The following is a 26,808-nucleotide window of genomic DNA, read 5'->3' on the forward strand; positions in this document are numbered from 1 at the left end:
ATAATAAATCACCATATACGGTGGTAATTATAAGTTGTGAGTTTGTTGTTACGTTAAAATTCACAATCTGCCTCTTTTGAAGCCATACTTTCAAATCGTGAAATGTCATGCGTAACTATGACCGTGTACGATGCTGACATCTTATCTTGCGATACATCGAATCCTTATCTGGTCCGGTTGTATCCAATTATTAGCATCGTAAAAACACGATCAAGCTTGGAATCGATGGAATGTAACACTTGGCTGATAGAAATATTTCTTCCTTTTTTCCAACAACATATTACGATCTCCTTCGCGCGCAATCTCGCGATACATTGTTTCGGTACCTTACTGGTTCTAATCGCGTTCCATTAAATACCAACAATGCGCATCCATCCGTGCGATATATTTTCTCAAACTTGCCGAGCAATTGACAATTTTTCCTACCGTTATTCTACTTAATTCATAATTGATTCATAACCATATAACCATTGTAACATGTAATATAATATTGTACGATTTAATCGATCTTTCTTATCGTATATTTTCCTGCAAATAGATCGGAACCGAAATGGAAGGTGAAATTAAAATATTTGTCATCTATCCGAACGATTTATCATTTGACGTTTATCAGTCGACGTAAAAATCTTTTCGCTGTTATTTTTATTATGTACCGAATACGTACAGCGACCACGGTGTCCGATAGCCTTATTTTCTATTTCGAAGCGTTTTTTTTATCAGCTTCTGTATCTCATTCTTATAGTATCGAAGTTCTGTTGTTCTGTAGTGGCACAAAAGTATCACTGAACGAATGTACATTTTGTACTCATCGTATACGATCAACGTGGGAGTGAATGTAGTTGAAAAATAATCATAGATATAAATAGCGATAAACAATCGGTTGTAAATTATAGTTTTATCATATATATTCTACTACCAAATAAATTATTAAGACGGTATGTATCAAAATGTTTGTATTTCAAACAAAAGGTTGTTTTTTCCCATTGTACGATTAGGAGATACGGCGAAATACGATACGTCGGTATTTGTCGATAATTGCGTACTTATCAATATTAGTTACGTTCAAAGTTAAATATAAAATATAAATATTTTCATCCGTGTTCAACGAACATCTGTGTTCTATATCGGATATTATGAAAATAATTTCTTGACGAATAGAGCTCAAATTACTAATCTCGAGGATCACTCGAGAAACTTATATTTCCGAAATATAGATCAACGTAGAAAGATACTGTGTAAGCTCGTGTGTTCAAATTCCAACGCTGTTCGAGATATCTGAAAAGGGGAACGAAACGAGCATTGGAAATTTAATTATCCATTTAACAGCTGTGGACGGTAGCCGTGAAAGGGAGGGAAGCGTTTACACGTGGATCATCGATGAAAACATAGCGACGGAGGAAGAGGGTCCCTTCTTCACGCATCGTATCGATCTGTCGCAATCGAGGAACGATGTTGTAACTCGTGGCAAGTCGCATAATCGCGTAGCGGTGCGTCGCGACGAGTGCGTCTCTCTGTACACGCTCTCGGCACGCGTTCGAACGTAACGCGCGCAACACCGTCAGCTATTTATAGGCGAGCAGCCGAAAACGAAGTAGCAGCGAGAAGTCAAGGAAGGTGGAAGGCCACGAAGAAAGCCTCCGGTGACCCGAATTTTTCTCGGCGACGTCACTGGCCTCTGACCTATTTACAGCCGATCTCTCGTATACACACGTACAACGCGTTAACCAGCTGCCTCCGACTCTTCGCAATAACTTTTCCCGCGCGTTTCAAGTGGCTTCGCTTTAGATATAGCTACGTACCGCGGGCATGCACGCGGCGTTTATTTATTTTCGATTAAAGACCCTGACGCGTACATTTTACGCGCGTTTCTTCGATCCGGAAATGTGTTCGTACCCGTCTAGTTCCCTGAGAATGACAAATTACCTATACCGTTTAAATAACAGCATTTTGTTGTTTGCGATTGAGAGAATGAGGCGATGTTTCTGTTGGAACGTATCTAGATCACTGCTCGAAAGTTTGATATTTCTTCTAGCAGCCATGGTTCACGAATGAAAATAAAAGAAAAGTTTATACCTCTTCTCGTTGATGCTATCGCGATCATTCAATTTTTATAATTCAATTTTCACAAAAAGGAATTGTTATGTTGCGAGGATATGTCGAGTATAAAATCGAAGCGATAAATCATTCACGATAAATCATTCTCGAAACTAAAGATACTTTTTCAAGTTAGAGAAATTCGGTTGAAAACGCGTAATATTTTGTTTTCCCTTTAAACGTAAGAACGGCGTCGTAATATCAACGCCGGAATATTTTAAATTCGTAATAGACCGATAATTGTACAATTTCTACGATGATTGTACGTGCCGACCGAGGATATGTACGTATAAAAGCAGAAACATTCGTTTGTACTTTTTCGATTAAATAACGCAAATAGCTTTTTCGCTAAAACGGTATAGTTCTAAAATACACATCAAACAGCAGTAAGTGTTACACACATATCTATAAGCTTTCAGGTATAATTCGAACTGATATTTAATCGGAGCAGTTGGGGCTCGTTGGATGCGCATAGGCGCCAAGATAAGCGTCACAAAGTTGCGTAGAAAAGCAGTGGTGGGGGGAACAATCTGTTGACATCCAGTTGTGTCGAGCCATTTGTAAACAGGAAGAAAAATCTGAGAATAGTTAAGCGGCATTGGTGATAAAATAAAACAGCCTTATCCACGATAAGGCGTGACCTATTTTACAACGGACAATTGCATAAACGCAATCGCGTAAGCTCATACGTATATTTATAGACGAGGAAGGTCGGGAAGAAAGCGCCTAGACCGTTTGACCATTTGGCAGAGGCAGCTGCCGAGCAATCATCCAGACGGGTCACTAATAATATCATCCGCGCACATTGTGTAACGTTATTCCTTGCAAATAAGGATATGGAGATTTTGTCCTATCCTTTCCTGTCGCGAACGCGAACGAATCGAAAGATTATATACCGTATAGCTCGAGGACTAATAATACGTTCGTTAGTGTACCATCGTCCAACTGCCCACCAAGTTTACATACTATCGTCGAAAATTAACGATAATAACGCGATTCGCAACTCTTATATATATTACAAAATGTGCGATAAAGGAGAAATAAGACGAAGAAATCCACCAACATTCATAAACACTCGGATACTTTCAACGGTCTGTAGCGATAATACCAATTCATAAAATTGCTTCATAGAAAATGTCTTATAAAAATGTACGATCATCTTCCGAAACGATACTTGTATTAATCGCTATAATCACGTATAAAGTAATTATTCTTATCGGAAATTAATTCGGATTTTTCATGAAAATTTTATAGAAATATGATGTAAGAAGGACAGACACGATGGACCACGATCGCCGTTACAGAGTTCGTTTGGCACACGGTTTGAGAAACACTCGGCTCATTTACCTTTTCTCGTCTCATCTTAACTTTTCCATCATTTTACTATATACCAGCAAGGATAAATAAACGGAAAAGTTATAAAAGAAGTCACCGTAGATCGACATAATATTTCCGTAAATACCAAAGCTTTAATTAGAACTAAAGAGGCGGCGAAGCTGCAGGGGAAAGGTTGGAAGAAATCCACCGAGGTGGTGATCGAATTTTGGCTCATCGTCGAGCGATGGTTTGTTAACGGCTGCGAGCCGAGTCGAAAGTAAGTACCTAGACTACCGTTCGGCGCCGACCTATATTTCACTTGGAACAATTGTTGCACAAACGATACGCGCTCGTAAGCTCGCACGCACCGTGTCTTTCTAGCGGCGTGCACATACGGCTACACTTATACACGTCCGCTTATTTATAGACTAGGAGGAAGGTCATGAAGAAAGCGCGGCTAGACGAAGCGATTCGTTTCGACATCGTTTCCGGCGCTGACCCATTTCGTCCTCGATTCTTTTCGACATCGATGCTTCCAGCACTCTGACCCAGTTCCTGACAGCGGGCCGAAGATAGTCTCTCACCCGCTTTTGTTTGTCCTTACAACTGCTAATCGCCGTTACGACTATCTTGTTTGTACGCCGAAACAAGTATATATTTCTGCACACGAAATATACCAAATACTCGATTGGCAGATCGCTTGCGACCCAAAGCTTGCGTCTTTCGTATTCGACCTTTTGTACCTGATTCGACGAATCGCGTCATCCGTTTTCCTTGGGAAGTGCTTGAAAATTTCTCGCTGTGTTTACGCTGCTAGCTAATTGTAGATAAGATAAAACTGTTTCGTTATTCCTACATGTGTTTGACTTAGGAATTATTACTACTAGACTAATAAGTGCCTACATAGTTTTGACTATAAATCGTGTTACGTCTACGTCGATCAGATATTTTCCTCGTTTCGTAAGTACGGTTGAAAGGTCAACGAGGGGTTAGGTTTTAGTTTTCGGCGTCGAACCCTCTGATTTCAATAAATAGAGAATCGGAGTTTCCAAGCTATGAACATTTGATCGTCTAGGTGTTAGTTCATTCTAGAAGATTCTCGTTCGTTATGCGGTTTCAGAAGTAAGAAAACGAGTCATTGTTAACAACAAATAATTTAGAATTACATTTTTCGATCAAATCGACACGAAACCAACTCGTATTTGTTTAATACCATTACCAGCTTAATATATTTTGCGATAAATTACATAGATTTAACACGCTTTCTATTCGTATGCATATATAGCATCTGTCCCTTCGTACATCGCGGGGGAATCTGTTACCCTTAATGGAAACGCCATGTCTCGGTATCTATCGTTATATATCTATCTTGGTATCTATATTGGTCATCTATCGAACGCACGTTCGAAAGTTTTCGAAACTGACGTCTTTCAATTTGTCCAATTATCAAGTTCAGTTGGTTGTCGGGAATAAAGCAACGGGCAGGAGACAGCAGGCAACAGTAAGTAAACATGCATTTAAGTACAACATCATGGAACGCATAGCGAGTCAAGGAAGTCGAACGTTGCTGCTTTAAAACCGCTCGAGCGAGCTATTACGCCCGGGGCAGGTAAACGTTGCTGCTACACTGTACACAGTTCGCGACACCTTCCACGGCGAATGAGAAGGAAAGTGGCTAGCGCGATTCCTTTTTTTCCTTTCTTCAACAGCGTCACGCCGGCGACCTATTTCCGTGACAATCGTGAGCATGCATTTGCACGGCCACGCGGCTCGCTCCTCGTCATTTTCTTTCGACCAACTCGATACTCTTCGTACACCTCTCTTCGATCGAATTCCTCTACGCACCTGACGAAACTAAAATTCGCGGCACAAGAGAAATCAAGGAGATTCCACGACTCGAGATAAAACCAAAAATGAGAGTAACGAGATTGCTTTGAATGTTTTCGAGAATATCGCGCTTGAAAATGTGTCAAACACTTGTCCTCTCTATTTCACTAATTCTCGATTACATAAAAGCGAACAATCGATGAGAGGTTATTCTACGTACCAAGATAAGTCTACACAGCATGCGGAACAAATATTCAAAACAAATTTTCTCAAATATCAGACTTTAAGCGAGACAATTTTTCTTTTATATTTTTCACTTTATTTCGCACGTGATGAAGCGAGTAATTTCCTGTCAATTTCTCGCTGCTACATAAGCGATAATTAATCAAATACGCGTATATTCGGCAAGTTTTAAAGCTCAATTTTCTCGAGAATGAAGCTTCAAATGGACCTTTGATCCTTGATGATTGAATTCCAATGGACAAATTCGACTTACTTCTCACGCAAGAAGATCAGACCGTTGTTTACATGACGTTCAGTTATAAATTGTAAGGTTCTTTCGAGGGAGATAATGTCGTTATTACGGTTACAAGGAAAGTAAAAGAAATGTGAATTTTAATGTTAACGAAAATTATGCTTCTATAATCTTTAATTCACGCAACAATAGTTAATTAATTATTTGTGACGCGTTTCATTTATCGTGGCGCTACTATACGTTTCATATTAATTTATGGGTTCGAAATAAAGGAAATTTCTTCGCGTGCAATGTGAATTCTTTGGTATTTATAAATATATTAAGCTTTATTAGTTGCACATCCAATATCGGTTGAGGGATGTAGGTAAAAGAAAGTATCTTCTATTATTATTCTATTTGTACTAAAATAAAAGTAAAATGGGACCAAAAAAAACAAAGATAAGCATTATATACATAAAGATATACTAAACATTTCAAATAATTATTTTGATAATAAACATTGTTATAATCGTAATCGTACTTCAACGTTACATAACTAAGTACATCGATAATATGGCATTCGTTCCCTACTTTAAAAGTTACTTGTAACTCTATTTAAAGTTATAGGTAATTGGTGTCAATTATACAAATTTTCTTACATACTTTTCTACAAATCGCCAAACATTATACAAGGCGTAAGAGACGATAAAATGTCTATTTTCCATGTTTTACATTTAATATGTTTTACATTTTACGAGGTTTGTCTTACGTATATTGTATTACTTAATTCGCTTAACGTTTAACTAAACGATTATCGAGATATAAATTATTATTTAACTTAATTACATAACGTTTATTCTTTAAAACTCGATACGTAATAAAATTGATGTGTACCGAACGGATTCTAATTAGACTTTGCTCGAATATGTTTTCTCGTATATGCATACGCGTAAATTAATACGAACGATACGTTATATGATTTATTGCTTTCGTTTGTCTAATAAACAAACACGAGGCAAATTCAACTATGATAAATTAAAAGCTGGGATTCAATTAAGACGATCGAGAAATATAAATGGCCAAACGTATGAGAGAGAATTAAATTACAAAGAGTGATATCGAAAAGATACTTCCCAATAATTATCGAATCAAACGAAGATAACGATACTAGAAGCGTAATTGTTACAAATCGTAATTAATAACATTTGAGAGATAAAATATGAATTCGATAAAAAATAGCGACTTCTCGTGAATGACAGTAGTTTGTGTGTACAGTCGCGAATGACAACGATACAGCCAAGTTAAGGTAATGCTTTATTATTTTTAGTAATGTTACGTTAATGTTATCGCAGTCTACTCGAAAGCGATTTGATAATCACTGTAAATGACAATCGCTTTTGTTTTATTGCTGTTCCAACAATCTTTATTTCATACGAGCAATCGCTTGTCCTTTATTATTATGGTCTTTTGCGACGCTTCGTTTAATTGATTTTAGTCGCTCGATGAGTAACTTTTAAGTTATTCTTATACCGGTTATTAATATCTCTGACAAGACAACTGTACTTCTTCGTTCTCCTTAGTAACGATAGTTACATATAAAACGATAATACGACAGAAAAGAGATAAGTATGCGTCGATAGCTTTTCTCTAGATATAAACGTTGAAAGCACAAGGTACGCGATAGTTTGAATATTTCAAATGCCTTCGTACGAATCCTTGAAACAGAAGGAAACAGAATCTCTTTCTCTACTTTTGTATTATGCTTCGCGATATGTATAATTTAATTTGGTTTTACATAAATCGATCGCGTTAACCTGGGTGGTTAATCTCCTCTTTTACCGACATACCGCATGGTCCAGGAGTCACTTGCGATATTGCTTGTGCTTTCTATATCGTCGACGAAATTGTAGGTGGTAATTCAGAAAGAAATAAAATTATTAAAGAATCGGATAATCGAAAAGATACGTATTATTGCATCGCCGAATTCGTCTTACGATATAATATAAGAATACAACAAGAAATACTAAAGGACTTCTGTCTTTTACGAAAAAAATTATATTTCTGAAAGTTTTTCGTAGATCGGTAAATTCCGCTTTCGATACCAGAATGAGCTTCCGTTTGGAATATCTCTCCGTTAAACGGACCTCTAACTATATTTACGGAGCCCGGTGAAGAAGTGAAATTTATATAGAAACACGTTTCATTCATTGAATATTATAACGAATATTTCGCTCCGGATACTTTCTACTTACATTTTTTCATATTATCTGCATTTTGTACATTTTCTTGTAGTAAAAAATGAATCAATTTCTTTGACCAATTGTAAGTTTTGTACTTTTCTTGGGATACTTCGAGCAACTTAGTTTCGAATAGTTTCTCCAGTCGGGAACCCCTACATCGAATATAACGGAACAATAAATTCCGAGACACGGCAAAGCGTGCATTCTCGCTGCGTTTCTTAAAATTTCAACGAAAAATCGACATTATCGACCTTGTTTTTTTTTGATAGATCGTTTGCAGAAGTAGAACCTTCTATTCTCTTCTCTGGTCTTGTTCAACCATCTCGTACTGTGTAACGGATCGCATTGGTGAAAATAGAGGTAACGGAGAGACTCGGGGGGTCTCCGTGTCACAAAGTGGAAAGGTTGAAAATAAAATGCAAATCGGTTGTAAATCAAGTCGGACGCGTGGCACCGACGTGGGACCGTGGAACGATGACAATTCCCTGTAAGCTCGACAAAAAGAGAAGAAGCTACGTCTCTCCATAGGGGGTTAATTGTGTTTGGAGCAAACAGGTACCCGGATCCAATCGAGGTTCAGGTGCTCGCCTTACCTTGAGTCGCTACTACCCCCTTCCCTTTCATTTTACCGTTTCCTCTTCTATAAGTTTCTTTTACCACGAGCTTTTTGTACGTGCATTGTCGCTTAGTTGCAAGTTTAATCCAGTTTATCAACGATATTTACAAAATGTATTATTTTTATTAAAAGTAACACATACCGTTAACAAAATATTTCAACGCTTATCATAGAAAAGTTTTATGAACCTGTTATATGCGTTACACAAACAAGGCTTGAAACACTCGCTAGTTGGATCTAGTTTTATTTTATATTTTCGATATATCTTTTCACGATTGCTTGCTTAATTTCATATACATATATTTAATCAAATAATAAAACAGTTCAGCAATACCGCAGAATTTGATCGATAGTAAATCGAACTTTCATAAAAGAACTATTTGCATAACCAATTTATTATCTCTTACAATGCACGATTAGATATTTAAATCAATTTTATCTCCACTCTATTAGACACATGTTACATTACTGTAACGAAGTTTTCCATGCATATACGTAGAGCACAGAGCAATTCATTCGACACGACGCGACGTGTTTTCTACCATGTCGTACTTAAATATTTCAACGATATTACAAATTCATGTATGTATAATTGTATAACGTGCCGTAGTTTAACGTTACGGAAGGGCGATTGCTGTTTCCGGGTGTTGTTAATTGCTACAAAGATAAACTCGATCGAGACTCATGTAACTATCTTGGAAATCGCTCGCCAGCTACATTCCATTTGTATTCGATTCGCGAGTTCTTGGAAATTGAAGCGAATATGCCATCGAATTCAACGTTTGATATCAGTAATTTGATATTAAACGTGAACATAGAATTGTGACGTCTTACGCGAGAAAAATAATCGAATATTTCGGATTCAAAGCGTTTCGTAGCGTAGTATGGTGTTACGCGGTATTAATATACTAAAAGTATAATAGATACAACTATCTGCTTGTAATTAATTAGCTATGTACTTCTCCCCACTCCCCCTTCCCCCACCGCTCCTTTTTACACAACGACCTATTTACCATTTCTTTTTGCGTTACATTTTTCATTCCTATTTGTAATTTGGATTCTAACGATATAGTAGTTCCCAGTTCAATTTTCAGAAAAATCTCGTTACTCGATGTATTTCATAACGGTATTTAATTTTCGTTATATACGACTAACGACAATAATCGAGTTCACGTTCAGCGTAGGTACCGTAGCTTTTCTTAAAATTTACCTAAAATGTTCGCGCTAATGTAACTTTGGTCCTTAATGGGTTAAAGAATTTTATTCGAAGTATAAATACTCGTGGATGATGCTCTATCTATCGGAGAGACGGTGGATTGATTTGGATTAATTCGTAGAAATATTTCCAAAGAGCCTAATATATGTATCTATGGAGGAAAGTGTGGAAGTAAACAATTAGAGATCGATTTGGATAGCGTTTAATCGAAACTAAAGCGTATCTAAAGGATGTTGCGCTGTCGCGGCAAGCGAAGATAGCATGCCGCGTTCGTACTCGACGATTACGTAAGTTAACGTCGAGGGAGGATTAACCGTGATTTCGTGGCTGTTTCTCGATGCGAGAAAGAAAAGGGAAACGATCCTCGAACAGTTTATTCTTCGCGTTTCGGTAGTACACGTGAATGGTGGTCTCGTTCGCCGGCGGACCTCCGTCTGGTAGATGGTGAAGTAAGAAGCTAGCACGTTTATTTATAACGTTTAAAGAGAAGCGGGCAGACAGTAATGGCCGTGTGTACGTACGTATGCCTACCTACATTTCCCAGGCAGGCTCTCGACAGCTTTCTTCTGACATAACCAAACTGAAGGCGCGGGCCGCCGTTATGCAATTCGAAAGTGCCCGCCTTACTTTACGTATCGCAGCGAGGATACGCGGTATCTTGCGAAGGAGCTTTTACTTGCTCCGGTTGGAAGGGGAAAGAACACGGGAGAAGTGAAAATTGTCGAACGAATTGTGCGTGCGAACCGTTCGCGTTTCCTAGCGAGGGAAATTCTTATTTCCGGCGGAATTTTCAAACGTTTATACAGTCAGCCAGGCAAACGTACAAGGCAGTGTTCGAGCTATCGAATTTCGTGCATCTGACTTCGGAAAGAAATTAAAAACGCACTTTTTCATAAAATTACTTATATATCGATACGACTATTGTTAACGTGTCTCTAAAAGGAACTGTACAAATTAAAACATCTATCTCATAAAAATCGTGGGATAAGATTAGATCGGAAATTACAAAATTTTTTTAACGTCAAAGAGATGCCTAAGCGGGGATGGGGGAAGGAACGGTTCGAGAAATTAACATAATATTAAGTCTACCATGTTTATGAATTTATGTACGCGTAAATAGGTATTCCTTTGCTTCTTCTTCCTTAAAAGTGAAAGTGGATAAATCGTATTACGTTTTAATAATATGTGTCTTAATGTGTCAGTAAAACGTTTTTACTATAATATTTCATATTTAAGGGGCGTATATAGACTTTTGTGATCGATCGTATATAGACATGGAGAATGCGAAATTCTGGAAGTTAAGTTCCATAACTCAAATGCGGTTATTTTGCCTGTTCTTCTATTTCCTTGCTTTTATTTTTTCTTCCGAGTCTTGGAATTCTGATGCTCGATGACTTTTTATATCTTTATTGGGATATAACGAGTACAAAATTTCACGATTGCATCTCCCTTCTTCTCAATTAAAGTGGCACTTTTTCATTTTTTAAGGGACGACGAGGTACTTGAAATTCCCCGTGTATCTTTATCTCCTAGATAAAGTTACGCAGTCTCTTACGAAATAATGATTCGGTATTTCAAAAGAGTATTTCGAAAAAAGGAAAAGAAAATATAGAAGATGACACAAAGAGCCCGACAAAATTTCAATCGTTTTCAGTTTCGACGTAGGACGTTTCAATTAAGGAGGATACAATTCTAAAATCACACGATCATGTATAAACTGTAATTTATGCGAATTATTAGTCACAGAAGATTATTAGCTTTTTGTTGGTTGCAAGTTTCGAAAACGTGCGATGCCAGCCAGTTAATGTCGTCGAATCGAACTTTATATACAAATAATATCGTAGCATTGTAGTGGCGAGATACGGACTTAAGGGTGCAAGTAATATCGAAGCGGTACGAGGCAAAAGCGAACGTAACGAGGAAGAAATAAAAGGAAACGGACCAAAGAGTATCCAGATAAACGATAAAGCGGTAAATTACGTTGGCCAGCGGCATTAAATGTTGGCAACGTGCAGTTTCATCGCGGCCACCGGCAAGAAATGCGCTGATCGTCTTTGCGTATCTTGAAAAGCGCGTTTTAAAGATTTTAAATGGAAAGAAAATTTCCGAAGACGAATACACGTCTTCGACTGGAATTACGTAAGATTAGCGGAGTTTCACGGAGTTTGACAGAGTAGTAAAGGATCGTTTTATATGTACATATTAAGCGGCAAAACGAAACTCGACTGTACGAAGAAACGGGCATAAAGAGGCGCACAATGTAAAAGCCTGCGAACCGGTGAAAGTGAGCATTGCTTTCCCCCGTAAGACTCGCGTCTCCTCGATGGTCTCCTTTAAACGCATACATTACACGGTTATGTCATAGCTGAACTGTATACGAACACGAAAACGCAACGAGCGTGTTTGCGCACGTGTTGCAGCCGGCATTCTTATCACCGATCTATTTCTCCTAATGCTAACAACCACTTTTACTTATATTTAGAACCGTGACAACTGTTTATAACTGTTTCCAATTCTTCGGAAATTCCTGTCCAAAATGACAGATTTTATTTAAACGGAAATTTTAGAAAAATATCGACGCACCTTACAGTACAGTTTACATCGTAATAACCGAAATTCTCTATTTTTTTTAAATAATATCGCAATTTTTATATTTTTGAACGCGCTAAGAACATAAAACTCGTAGAATTCTCGTAGATTCGAACCTCTGAAAATTTAAATTAGCTTTCGGAATCGATGTTGGAGACTTTAAGTTGAATTGTAAATTGATTTAGAAACATTTGCAACGTTAACGGAATATTCACGTAACTATCGTTTTTATTTTGCATTATAATATCTTCTTTGGATATTCTTTCCTTTTCTCTGTTTCGTGTAGAAAATTTATATAATATTTTGGATAAGAAGGATCTCCCTCAGCCAATGTTTTACACAAGCATAACCGAAATGAGCAGATAAGCGACTATATAACATATTTCGTTCAACCAATACATATAATCAAATTTCGAGTATAAACATCGATATGTCGCGGACTATAGCAAGTATATATTATATAGTATATATGTATATATATAGTAAGTATCAAAACGCGGAATATAGTAAGGCAAAGAAACAAGGCGTTTGCAGAAATTATGACAACAGTTCGATCGAAGCAAGTTGAATCGATAAATGATTTTTTAACAATCTCGAGTTTTCGTAAAAACAACTACCTATATATAGAAAATTCAAACTTTATCTTTTCCATTTTGTTCGTTGAAATCATTTCACAATCGTGGTTAGCATGATTCAATATTGATTTAGTTTCTTAATTTAACGCCTAGAATAAGTAGAAGATCGCAATTATGAAATATGGTCGAAGTTAAATTACAAATATACAAGACACAAAAGCGGACAAGAGAATAAAAGCTTACAGCGATCCAAATTCGATAACCTTCCCTATTTTTAAATCCCAGAAAAGCGAAAATTATGCGTGTGTATCGTTGCAGAATACGTTAGCGACACGTGTTAACTATTCACCGTACGATTGAGAACAGTTCAACAAACGATGGATCGTTTGCCTTAAAATAGAATGTTTGCGTTACTCGTCATTGGCAGCGGTATCGTTCGAAATTTTTATTCCTCTCCTTTGCCGATAAAAAATTTGTCGCCGCGTACTTTCACTTAAACACTTGTGCAAGTGAATCACCATTATTAGGCAAATATTGTTCGTTTATTGGTTGCGATGTTGCGGGTATTATGGCAATGGGCAGACAAGTATAGGTAGCAGTCACGTTTCGCAAACCTTTCTGCCGCGACGTTGACGCTGGTAATGGGTGATCGGTTAAACAGTCATCGGCCTTAGAAAGTGAACCAACTACGACCTTTTTCTTAACGTAGACAATATGGAAATCGCGACCGATCGCCGCTATCACGTCGAATGGCAATTACTTTCGACAAAAGTTCTATCGCCAGCACATCGTATTCCAAAGAATTATCTATACCCTCAGGGTCGATTTATTTAATGGATTAATTTCGCACGCTGTTCGGATGCAGCGATATCAAATCGATGTGACGTAATGTCAGTGGATAGATGCTGTAAAATTAATCGGTCTGTCGATTTTTAAATCTCAACTAGTACCATCGGATTCTAGTTGACTACAACGCTGTTGGTTCCTTCTCTTATTAATCGTCCGAATTCTACCGCGGCAGAATTTTCCATTGAATCGATTGCTTAAGCATTTTGTCGTCTCTGTGAAATATACAACAGATAATATAATACTTGTACTAAATATCTTGTACGTTTCCATACTTATTGCAAACTTTAACAACGATAATCGGAACGTATTTCATTACTAACGAGGTTTCAAAGTGTTACACGTAATACACAACGGACGTATTGAACATAACAAATGTTAGAAATTACATAATTTGTTACGCATTATTATTATCTACTGTTTTTTATTATTATTATTATTATTTATTATCAAATATAGAAACATAACAAATATTGCATATATGTTACACTATATGTATATATACATATAGAAGGTTTCCATAAGTGAATTTCAATATCCCCGTGAGCTATTATCCTGTTCTTCTTGCTGGAATCGCATTTGATTTTCATTGCCACGATCACGATGCTTAAAAGTGAGCAGTGATCCGCTGGTGCGTACGTGGCTTAATGTTACTTTTCATCGTTCGGCACGTCGCACGTCGATCGAGTACGGTTGTTACAGCGACCACGCACCTGCACGCCATTGCGTACACGCCTGACACGCTTCGATGTACATACTTACATAGCTTGCGATGCGTGCAGGTGCCTCTAGAGAGACGTCCGAACGAGCAACGGGACGACGCGAGACGCTATCGGCGTCGACGTTACTCGTAGCTCCGCGACCTTCGTGATATGCGAGCGGTAATCTTAATCAGAATCGAACGTCCCGTGGGGAAATTTATTTCTCCGTGGAAGGTTAAACGGCTTGCATCAGCGCGCAAACATCAGTCTCTATTTTTATTAGACAAATTTCATTTATTAGACGAATCGTAGCTTCGTAGATTATATCGTAGTTCGTTGACGAGCGCGGTCTTGATACGTTCGAACGACTTTACAAGTACGTATTGCGTTTCGCTTTCCTATCCTATCCGCTTATTTTACTACAAATATACTGAAATATCCTCTTCTAGCTGTTAAATAGCAATTGCAATTAGAAAATCAACAAAAATGGATTTCTCATGCTTTGCCTGCCTGATTTTTATAGCTAAATTAATGATTAATTACTATGATTAGAGCGCGGATTACGGATTTATGTAAAATTTATTTAGATCCTACTTCTTTATCCGCATTCACGACTACACGTAATAAGCCTAACACGAATATTATCTTCTTATGCGGGCAACTCGTTACAAGTTTTAATTATTTATTAATAAGATTCGAGGCAATGAATAATGCAATTAAATTTAACACAGTTTGTGTTCTTATATATCTAATGTTATTTTATCACGTCCTCGTACGTGTATTCTGCTACATGTATAAACTATATATTACGCTACAAATGAGCGAACGCTTTACTTTTGAGCAATACTTGTTGTACCGATGGAGGATGTCGAAATTCGACAAATTCGCGCGATCATCGATCATCGTAGTTGCCCAAAAATAGAAGAATTTTCTGTAACGACGAGGACTAACAGCTATCGGAATATCAAAGCTCATCGTTACCGATAGAGTACAAAATCGAGCCTTGTCGGACCATCGTGAATTGTGTCATACAGTTTCATGTGTATTTTTGCCCCATGTCGACGACACGCAGCATTGCTCGAAGCCTGAATATTAGGCAATCTAACGCGTCCAAGGCTAGCCGAGCCTTGAGCCGCCTTTCCAAGTGTTTCACTAACTCGACCATTCGCTCGATCGCCACGGTTTGATCCGAGTCTCTTAACGATTAGATCTTGGATCGCTCTTCTGTTTGTCCAGGTGTCTCGCCTTCCAGAAACAAAGCGTCTTTCTTTCTTCGGATTACATTTTCGAACTGTCAACGCAAATTACGACACAACATTGATTACCACGCTTCTTATTGAAACGATTTACAAGGAAACGATACGCATATCTACGCTATCGTACAAGAGTTTGAGGCTGATATCGCTCCTAACGAATATTCGTTATTTCTGGTCTTTAATAACATTTTTTTCTATTTAATTGCCGAAAGATTTGGATCGTATTTCGTAACCAGGCTTCCTTCTTCTTGAATAGGTTATTTCAACGATTTTCAGCCGATGGTATGGTGTATTATACATTTACGGTTAAACGTTTATTTATCATATTATACTTGTAAGTAAATCGATACTTACATGGATACGACGATTCGAATAGGTAATGGTATACCAATAAAATGTGACATTACATCGATCCGATAAGCGAAACAAAGTATTTAAAAGAGATTATTTAACGTCAAAGTCACTCGCCAATGAAGACGAACCTATTAATTACGTAGCGAGGACGCAGCGAGGACATAGCGTAAAAACGTTGCTCGTCTCCATCGGACCTTATCTATTTTCCTAGACTTAGAAATCAGTTTTCCTACATTATGCTCTAATTTTTACAATACGCAATAGTCTTAGGTAAAACTACAAAGTATCGCGTTATCTTTTCCTGCGCGTTATATTAGATCGTCGTTACTCTTCGAAACTGCATCGCGCTTGTGAAGGAACACAATAGAATATAATAGAAAATAGTGGTTTTTCTAAATCTTATTTGTATGACAAAATGGCGCCTCACTTTTTGCCATTCTTAATGAAATATAAAATAATATTTCGCGAAATTATCACGTTATCTTTTCGCTTATCTCTTTCCTGTCGTTTCTCCCCTTGCTTATTTACTTATTTCTTCCTCGCCTCGTTATATAGTCTTCATAATATATCGAAGGGATGGGTGGTAGCTGGTCGATCCGTGTTTAACTTTTCTCGATATCAAGGCGACAAAACGTCCGCTCGTATTATTCCTTTCCTGAGTTTGTTCATCGCGATTCCGATCTGCGGCTCTCTGCTCGCGGGACCAGTTTTTCTTTGTCCGGTTAAGGACCGGTCGTCTCATACTCGTTGGTTTATGTAGCTAGAGAGGCTCGATTGTTTTACCTGGTCCAACTGGAAAGCACGATAATTGCTGTTTCGAATGAAAAGGCAAGAAACAAAGAGTTTCGTCAGAGATTCGACGGATGGTCCTCGACCTCGGACACGTTGCCCGGTATTTTGCAAGAAACAACTTCTTCTTCTCCTCTTCTCTATCTATCCAATGCGTTCCCTTTTGCTGCTAGTCCTTTGACTTTCTCGTATCGCGTTCTTCCAAGCATAATTATTCGCGACATGTCACGTTAGGTTCCCTGCCGGTCGAACGGTTTAATTTCCTCAAGGAAGTATGGTAATTGACGAGTGTATTTTTGCAGTTTGAGTGGCCGTTCTCGAGTTTAAATTTTAACTTGTATTTTTCACGGGCAATCGAACGTTTGTTGCTGTACGTTGGAACACGTGTCGCTAGTTTTGTCGTCGCATCCGTCGTAAAGTGGAAGTTTATTTTTTGAAATTAAGCAAGAGCGACTAATTTGTCGTGATCTATTTTCAGTCGGGAGACCACTATCTATTTTCTTTCTATCGTGTCTTCCGGAAGGTCATTCGCGTCAAAGAAGTTTTTATCTGTTCCGATGGTATAACAAAGTGCAATATTTTAACGTGTTTGCGACTAATACATTAATTTCGGATACGAGGCTAAAGAAAATTGTCGCATAAAGATAATAATTCCAGTTACTAGCAAAATTTGATTTTTACAAGGAGTTTAGAAAAATTAGTACAGACGTGTTAAAGGCTATTCAAAGCATTAAGAAAAAGGGAAAACTTTCAGTTATAGAATTCCGTAGTTGAAAGTTATTGAAATTTACGAATAGATAAATTAAACGTACTACCATATTCTTTGCATAAAGAATTCATTAAGAAAGATAACGCAGTTACGTGGTTGCGGTTTACGGCGACTCGTTAAGTCGATCCAAATATCCAAAATATATAGCGTCGTATAGCTTGAACTGTACCCTCAAGTTACTACAATCACAGTTTAGATTCAATTACTTACTGACAATTTTATACAAATAATATAACGCAAAATCTACAGACGTTCTACTTGAGAGTAAATTCGAACGTATAATACGTACATGCTCGAGATATTATGGAACTTGAAAAATTACAAATTACTCAAAATTATCTCTGTATATAATGTCGATCGATCATGGTGAATATCTTCGAAATCTCAGTGATATCGAGAAATATTTTACATAAAAGCTGAATACTTTCATATTATTACTACAAAAATGTTTACGTTTCTATTAATAGGTTTAAGCTGTGAGAAGAACACGTGTGAAAATTTAAGTAAATTTATTATTTTCGACGATCCCATTCCACGTACATCCTCAGACGACAACAAGAAACTTCGTTTCTCGAGGAAAAGTACAGAATCGCGAGAAGCAAAGAGCAAATCGAAAACGGCATTTCGTCCGGTCGACAAAACAATGTAATTAGCTTCGTGCACGATTTCCATCTTCTTTTTCCTTAATCGTCGGCAATTCGTTGCCTACCACGCGGTCACGTGGACGAATGTCCCGTGCTCGAATTATGTAACGTCGCACTTTCCTCGGGTGCCTCTTATGTCAGTAGGCTTTCAACGTCACAGCGTGCACTAACGCGTCCATTACATGCATGTATTTTTTCTCTACTCTTCTGGTTTTCAAAGCAAACTTCGTTCCACATAAACGGAACGGTAACCTTGTCGCCGTGGCAATCGCGATGCGAGTAAAACCGGAAATTAGGTAACGAGGAAAGAAACTTTTCTACTTTGTTACCGCTTCTTGGAAGAAAAAATCTAATAGAGTTTCTCGCTGGGTTACCTACCAAATGTTTCTTCGTTTTATTGCCCGTATTTCCACTGTGCTGGTATCGTAACCGCACGATTCTGCAATGGCTGCTTTCGCGTATCGTTTTTGCATGTTTGTTTATCTGGAAATGCCGCAGAAATTGTATTTACTCCGAACTGGTGAACCGTAACCGACTGTGTTCAATAAACGACGATTTCGGTAATTATTTGCGCATTATTGGACACGCGTAAACGTAGTTGTCGACGATATACGCGTTTGTGTCGAGTCGATGTTGCGAAGTAAAATAAAAATCTGCTACGATAGAAATTTTCTTTCAAGCTCGTAATAAACGGTAATTTTTCTGTCAGATCGGCGAATACAGACAACAAGAAGTAAACAAGAAGAAACTCGAAGAGATTAAAAAATACCGTACTTGTGTACGCGCGTTCGCAAGAAAAAGATCTTTCCTTAGATCTGCAACGTGACAAAATTGTGCAACATTTGTAACAACAACAATCGATAGAAATTATTCAACTGAGGTAATATGGAGTAATCGATTCTTGCATAGAAAGTTTTCTTCGGTACAATAGCGGTTAATAATCTATTACGATTTATTAACTCAAAGAGAAAGTTTCGAGATATCGCAATACCAATGATCCATAGTGAATGGCGTAACAAGCATAGGGGGGAGAGAGGGGGGGGGCTCTTGGGGCTTTCACCCTGCCAAATATTCGTAAGACGTTTTTGGTAATGACGATAATATCGATCGACATGAAAGTAAGTTAATAATTTCGAATTTATCGAACGTTATAATAATAGCGAATATCTGAGATTCACTTTGTCGTTACATATTAACTTGTACGATTTTACGCTTTAATAATCGCGTAAATTGATATGTAATTGCTCGACGTTGTGTTAAGACGCAAAGAAAGACGAAGCGTCCAGAAATGTCCAGCTTGATGAATTAAAAAATAAAGAAAATCGATGACTTTACAAACGTTATTTTTGAACATTTACGCTAGAATTTACAATAAATTCGACTGTTCAGGAGACCCCAGGTAACGAATTGGGAAATTATAAAAAGTAGAATTGCGATCAGTTTGGCTTCTTAAGAGGCTGAAATATTGACAAACGCAGACAACTTTGGATTCTTTGGTGCTATTTATGAAACGATATAGATATCAGAAAACAGCGATAAACGTAGTACAAAATAGCAAGATGCCGTTTAATCGCAAAATGTCAAAGAAGGCTATCGTGTGAAATGTTAGAAACAAAGATGAATTTCTATTTGACGACAGAATTTCTTTCGGCTCGGAGCAAGCAGTTTCGCAACGACAGTAAACAGAGGTAGTTGATAATTTAGAAATCTCCGGCGTTAGGTGTCCTTGAAGGGTGCCCTTACGCGAAAATCGACCATGGCGGAGTCGGTAGCGAATAAATCGGAAGAAGACAAAGCGCGATCATTACGTGCGCGTGTTTCATGATCGAAAGAAATAGAAAGAAAGGGATACTGTGTTACAAAAATTACGGCTCGATGTTATATCGTTGTTACATTAATATTTTGTAACATCCCTCCGCGTACTGTCCAGCTCGGTGGCTGGTCCCTGCTATTGAAAAATTTATCGTTTGACCAAGATTTCTCCGAATCGAACGATTTAATTTCTTTAATTCCTCTTAGAAATACATTAACGACGATCATATGGACATGCGAGCGTGTAAGTAATTTGACGATAAAATGCGTTCCCAGTTTCTTTGTCAAGTCAGATACACAAAATTCGATAGGTATACGTAGACTTTCGTGAATGACTTACGTAGTTGCAGAAAGACATAGAACGCGTGCCTACGCGAATCAAAATTCAAGGAGAATTTCAGAGTCGAGGCATATGTATAACATGGTCGCACGCTGGGCTTACGCTCCGTAACAATGCCCCAACTTTCTCCGTCACTTTCATTTTCGTTGGTCGGTTGGTTGGCTCTCTCGCTTCTCTCTCGCTTGGATTAGGAAATAGCGCGTACCCCTCCACATTTTACCCGGCTCTGGCCCACCTCTTTCTCCTTCGTGTCTGTATCTCGCGCCGTCTTTTTCCTTTCTCCCCCACTGCTCCTATCTCCCACCGCTGGTTTCTCTTTCGGGGCCTTCGTACCGTTTCCGGTCGGCTCCCGCGATTTTAGAAAGGGCCTCCTGCCAACCAGCAGCCCGTATGGTACCTTTACGCTCTTTGGAGAACACCGATCAACGCACCAGCCTCTGTGACCACGGCCTCTTTTTATCCACTACAAAATATATCATTAACTTTCCGTATCGTTACGCGTTCTTTCTTTCTATAATATTTTTAGACGTTTGACGAACGTGTCTCTCGCAGGGATCACGACTGTTGTCCAACTCCAAATTGAGAAAATAACGCTAACGGTACGTTACAAGAATTCATGTCCCAGTTTAAACGATTTTCATCGCGAATAATAACCGTTATAAATATAAATGGTTAAAATCTTTATGGTTATTGGTAACCATTATCGATAACGGAAAACAATTTTTAATCGTTATCAATAATGAAACTACCTTTCGATTGTCAACAACGATAATCGTTATCGATGGCGAAAATTTTCTAGTATTACTTTCGGCCATCGTCTAACTTTCTTCTTATTATCCACGACTAAAAGATAGAATCTCCTTTAGACGCGGAATATCCATCGATCGAATTCTCACTTCCAAACATACTACTATACGTACTATAGTTTCAACGTCGCGTCGATAATCAGGTTATTAGCAGCAGGGCCCTGTGTGTTTGGCTTCTACATATCTATAGCATAGATTTCATTCGATTAGAAATTTGTCATATAAACTCTATACTTTATCATCCACTATTCGAACAGCGTAGTTGCTTTTTTATTTCAATACGCAACGGGTCTTATACTTTGTGCGTTGAAAGTGAGATTGGAATTAAAAGATTTAACGTAATTAAAAGAGGAAACGCGTAATACGATATCGAGCGTCGAAACGAAACGAAAGATACCTTGAAACCTAATTTGGAATCCTAGTACCTTAACTTAAATTTCCTGGAAAAAGAAGTTGAATCCGGTTACATGGAAGATTCTGATTAGAATCTGAGTTACAATAAATATATCAAGAAAGAAGATGATAGAAATATCGAGATTTATCGAAACAGTCATCAGGGAACGGAGCGAACGTAGATGAAGGAAAATTTTAATTTAACTCGTATAATTGACGAGATTATTACGATATTACGAGATAACGGATAAATTTGGTAATTTCCGATGTTTAATCAGTTTTAATAAAGTATATGTAAGGATAAAGTTATACAACGTTTCCAAGTATGTCAAGTAGTAGGTATTTTTATTTGGCTAGAGATTTAATATATTTGTATATTGAATCGTAAAAGACGATTAACGCGTTACACGTTGACTCGTGAGTTGAGAAAATACGCAACGAACGGGTGAACGGGATAAATAAACAACGAACTAACATTTTTTTTTAACACGTATATTTCACTTTCCGTTGAAAAATAATGCCGTAAATCGTCGTAGGAAATAATAGAATCTGCACAAATCAACTCACTCGGCGCACCACTATTATTCGCTAGAGATATTTACAGTAACTGGAACTGTCTCATGATCGAGGTCTTTGGTTGCGTTCAGGGGGAGGCGGAATCGAAAGGAGGGCGTTTCGACCTTCTGCTCCGCCGATTTCCTCTTCGAGAACCCTCGTGGAAATTAGAGAAAGAGAGGGTGGACAACATTCACGCGGAGACACGAGGCTTTCTTTTCATTGTACGTAGATAGCGAAAAAGTGTGCAGCGCTAGCCTACCCTGTTCCTCCATTGATAAAATAAGACATCGAGGAAGTTACGATTACCGGATACATCATAGTGACGACGATTTCGTAAAATAAATCGACTTTAGGACGTCGTAATAAATAGTAGCGAGCAATAGTTACTTTAAATAGTAATATTAATTAGTAGTAGTGAAATGCTCGTAGGCAATAGTTACGAAGTGAGACGGTAGATTCAGCTTTTTATAACGCGTCGAAGAGGTATAGTCGAAAAATGGGGCTGGGAGAAAGGGACGAGAAAGAGAGAGTGCGATAAAGTTAATGGTCGTAGTCAGGAACATGCGACATTTACACATCGAGTACATTTAAACGTGTGTGTTACGTCATCTCGCGTCTTATTATGAATTTTTCGCCGCAATTATCGCTGTCGCTTCGATGGTTTTAAAGAAACCCAACAACAACTTTCCTCTTTCCTACGCAGCCAATCAAACATCTTTCTTTTCGCTCTTGCCCATTAACTTATAAACTAAATGTTAACCGTAAATTATTTGATGACTAGACGTCAAGCACAAAAGTGCTACGTCGAATCGACGATGTTAAATTATATTTTTGAAATAAAATGTCTCTTTCGATAAGCTCGTGACTAAGGTTGACATATTGTTAAACAATTAGACTAGTAAAGACTAGAAAATAGCTTTTTATCCTTAAATATATATGTTTGGTATCTTTAGTACCTAAAGATGTACGTATATCTTTCCGCATAAAAATATCCTACTAATTTCTGTTGAAATATCTTACGCTCGAAGAATAGGAGTTGACGGTGATCGATCTACGCAGAGCGTTTCGTCCAATAAACGATTCGTAATTATATCATAAACGTATCAAACACTAGTTTCGAATAATTCTTCGCGATTTTCCATTTGGATTTACCAGCGCATCGCCTATCGATTCATCCATCGAAATTTATATAAATACTGCTCGAAATTTAATCGAGTAGTAAAACACGAGTCTTCGTACGTAACTTGCCGTTTGTTAAACGCAAAGATGTTTCACCGCGAGATTTACGGTACACTTGTCACGAAGTTGCAACACGCGCGTGTCAAATGATAAAACTAGAGAAAAGTATCGCGGAGACAAACGGTGACAAGTGTCCGCTTCGATTAATATAATAGAACAGAGTGGACGAACGGTGGGAAGAATAAGCCGGACCGCAAACGGTTAAATGCTCAGCGAAAACCACGACATTGCGACTTGTTTGACATGCTGCATAATTTGTGCAATCCGACGCGAGACGTGGATATTTGAAGTGACTTGCGCGGTGTGGCTAATAGGTACATAACTACAAGTACGTATAGTTCGACCGCCCATTTACGTAACAGTATATGCTTATGGAAGGTCAGATACGACAATTTGATTCCTATGTGTCCCGAGCTTCGCTTTTGCTCCCTCCGTCGTTCCGGTTACGATTATATGAAAGTTTATTGCGATACTTAACGAATAACCATCGAATATAATCGTGATCCAGCGCGCTCGGACGATGCAAGCGCTTCTTCGAAGGAATCGAAAGGATTCATCGAAATCAACGGTTCCGTGTTCCCAGATTGTTTTATCTTATCCATCGAGACACGGAACAGTAGCGATATCCTGCTATTCGGACAAATATCGCTTTATAGAATTAAATTGCGATTAAAAAACATTCCGATAGGATAAAGAGAACACACGAGATAGATCTTTGTTTGATATGTAAGCCGCTTCTTTTCATTCGTCGAGAATCAATGTTGCAACCGATAATAGAATAGCGTAACGTAAATACAAATTGTAATAAATTCGCACCGATAATCTCTGTGATAAATTTTTCTATAACGATGATCGCAACTAAAGATAACGCTGAAACTTCGCAACCAATGCACCGCGAACCTCTCGAGCCTCTTATTAGGCTCGAGGAACGTTAAACGTCCTTGCCCAAATAGAATCGTCTTGATACTGTTTCGTGTCAAAACGGATAATATAAACAATCTCAAATTACATAGGAAAATGCATGTAACGTTAGTTTTATAACTCTCCGCGTAATAGGCCTCGATCTTTTTTACGCAATACGATATTCGCATATTTCTGCTTAGATCGTCGCATCATCGAGCTTTTCAGAAAATACATTCGCGATACTGAGTTTATTTCAATTTTTACTAAATTATTCCTATTACGTACTTGGTTCGAGGGAAATTATGTTTACGAGGTTGCGTTTAGGAATCTGAGTGAAATTATTTGTAAATGTTCGCACGTTTGCGAAAGTTTTAATAATCGGAATAATTTCCCGGAAAATGCGTTAGCAAGAGGCAATATACCGTATTCTTGCCCGTGTTCTGTCTCCCCTCTTGCTGCAAACTTTCCCCTTTTCGAGCTCGATGCATTATTTATAAAATCGTTGCAAGCAAATATTTTTCAGGTTAACGATACCACAGAAGTAGCTATACATGCGCAGATAACTTCATTTATAACTTGCCAAAATTCTAGAGCTGTTTCTCTTATTCCGTACGAAGAGTATATTTTTATGTGATCCAATATCGTAATATCATAGCATAGTCGATATCGCGAATGTACTTGCGAAAAGACACTTGAGAAGAACGCAAGACTTTGTACTCTTTGCTTTGAAATTTGCTAGAAGAATTTTGCACGCGTAGCTGAACAGTCAAATATTGACGCGAATAAAAGCGTTTGAAAATGTCTAAGAAAATAGTCATCCGGTTATTCTCGGCCTTGCGAAGTAGCAGATTCGCACATTTTGATCGAATACAATTTTGATTATAGAGATTTTTGACGCAGTGCTCGAATCGACGAGACCATTTAAGTTTCACGCAACATTTTCTTTCAAGTTTGGCAAGTGAAAATTATTGTAATCTTTTCTAACATGCTTCGAGATCATGGAAAAGTAGCGACATCGTAAAATTTGCAAAAGAAAGAAAGAAACCAAGGAGAACGTTGCGAAAGCGCGCCTGCGAACCGATGTTGTAACGCGCACAACGGATAGCGGTGACTGCGAGTTCACAGGCGCCGCGTTTTCTGTCACGTTATAAAAAATGTTGCGCGCTACGAGTCCCTTTTTTTTAACTGCTATGGACGGATATATCCGCATCGATCTTTCCATCGCCGATCGGGCCGCATTCGTTCGTTTCTCCGTAATCGAATCATTTTAATCCGCGGAATTGCATCTCAGTCTTGTTCAATCATCATCGCCTGTCTCCATTCACCTGTTTGATTCTCCAAACGGAATTTCGAAAACAACGTGGCCCGCCGATACGCGCCAGAGGGAATGTCGAGTACCGTTGCTGACGATCAATAATATGGGCAGTGATTTTCAATTCTGTACGATTGCAAATGGGCAGTGATCTTCAATTCCATACGATTGCATCTCCGCTTTCGAGTCTCGTCTTTTTTTATCCTTTTTTTAATGAAAAACCACGCCCTTCTGGGCGGTGTTGGTTACTTTCAAAAAATTCGTCATTCATCGCCGAGCTATCTTTACCGTGAGTCTCTCTCTCGATGAGTCTTCGTTTTGATTCCCGCTCACGTTGAATCCTCTTTCTTGCGTTCAGAACTCTCGCGAGGGACGTTGACGGAAAGGTTCCGCGACGTGATTCGAACATATCATTCCAGAATGCTTCGCTGTTTCAAGGAACATCGTGAGACGTTCGAGTATAAATATTTTAAACGAAGCCGCCCAGGGCATCGTGAAAGTCTTGCAGATAGGCGAGAAGTTGAGGCATGGTCGGCCGGTCTCTGGAAAGGCCTAACCAACAGACGGCCATTACAGCGAAAAATTCGTCCGGGCATGGCCTCGGTTGGGCCAGTCGATAACCATCTCGAAGACACGCCATCATTTCGAAAGGATCCACCTCGACGTACGGTTGCTGGCCCATCGTCGCCAATTCCCACAGGAACACTCCGAATGACCACTTGCAAAGAGAAAAGAAAAGAAAAGGAATAATTACTCGTCATCATGTTCGATAAGAGTTCACTTACGTTCGTATAATTTTTAGCAAACGAACGATATAGCGTTTATTACTTTCTCGCGGTTTCATCAAATCCGCGATTCTCGATAAAATGTTTCTTTTTATTAAAATTCGAAACTACCGAAACTCCTCGTTATTTAATAATCTTATCCATTTTGTCCATTTGTACGTCTTTATATCCGTAATAGCTTCTTTCAACGTAAAAAACGCTCTTCGATAATGTCACTTGAAAATGATTTACTTCGTTACAAGTATCTACTTTCATATTTTATGTATCAGTGTGATAATATCGTAACAAAAGTTACAACGTATGTTATATATGTATCTTTCACGATGTATAAGCAAATTTAAATAGGTAACTATTTATGGAGTCGCTTCTCATT

At 38.2% G+C, this 26,808-nt stretch overlaps 1 protein-coding gene and 1 long non-coding RNA gene across 4 annotated transcripts in view; one reads left to right on the forward strand and one right to left on the reverse strand.

Moving 5' to 3' along the window:
* Positions 1-2,569: 2,569 nt before the first annotated feature.
* Positions 2,570-26,101, forward strand: LOC126928855 (uncharacterized). The gene is made up of 3 exons (XR_007716965.1): positions 2,570-3,243; positions 3,349-6,998; positions 26,070-26,101. It is a non-coding gene; the product is annotated as an uncharacterized LOC126928855 (long non-coding RNA).
* Positions 22,795-26,808, reverse strand: part of LOC126928801 (tyrosine-protein kinase Drl-like) — a 102,646-nt gene continuing 98,632 nt past the window's right edge. For all 3 annotated transcript variants that reach the window (XM_050744611.1, XM_050744614.1, XM_050744613.1), the window contains one exon: positions 22,795-26,368. In XM_050744611.1, coding sequence (XP_050600568.1) covers positions 26,120-26,368 — 249 coding nt within the window. In that variant the 3' untranslated portion in view covers positions 22,795-26,119. The remainder of the gene's footprint in view (positions 26,369-26,808) is intronic.

This window comes from Bombus affinis, chromosome 2 (genome assembly GCF_024516045.1).
Source record: "Bombus affinis isolate iyBomAffi1 chromosome 2, iyBomAffi1.2, whole genome shotgun sequence".
NCBI lineage: Eukaryota > Metazoa > Arthropoda > Insecta > Hymenoptera > Apidae > Bombus > Bombus affinis.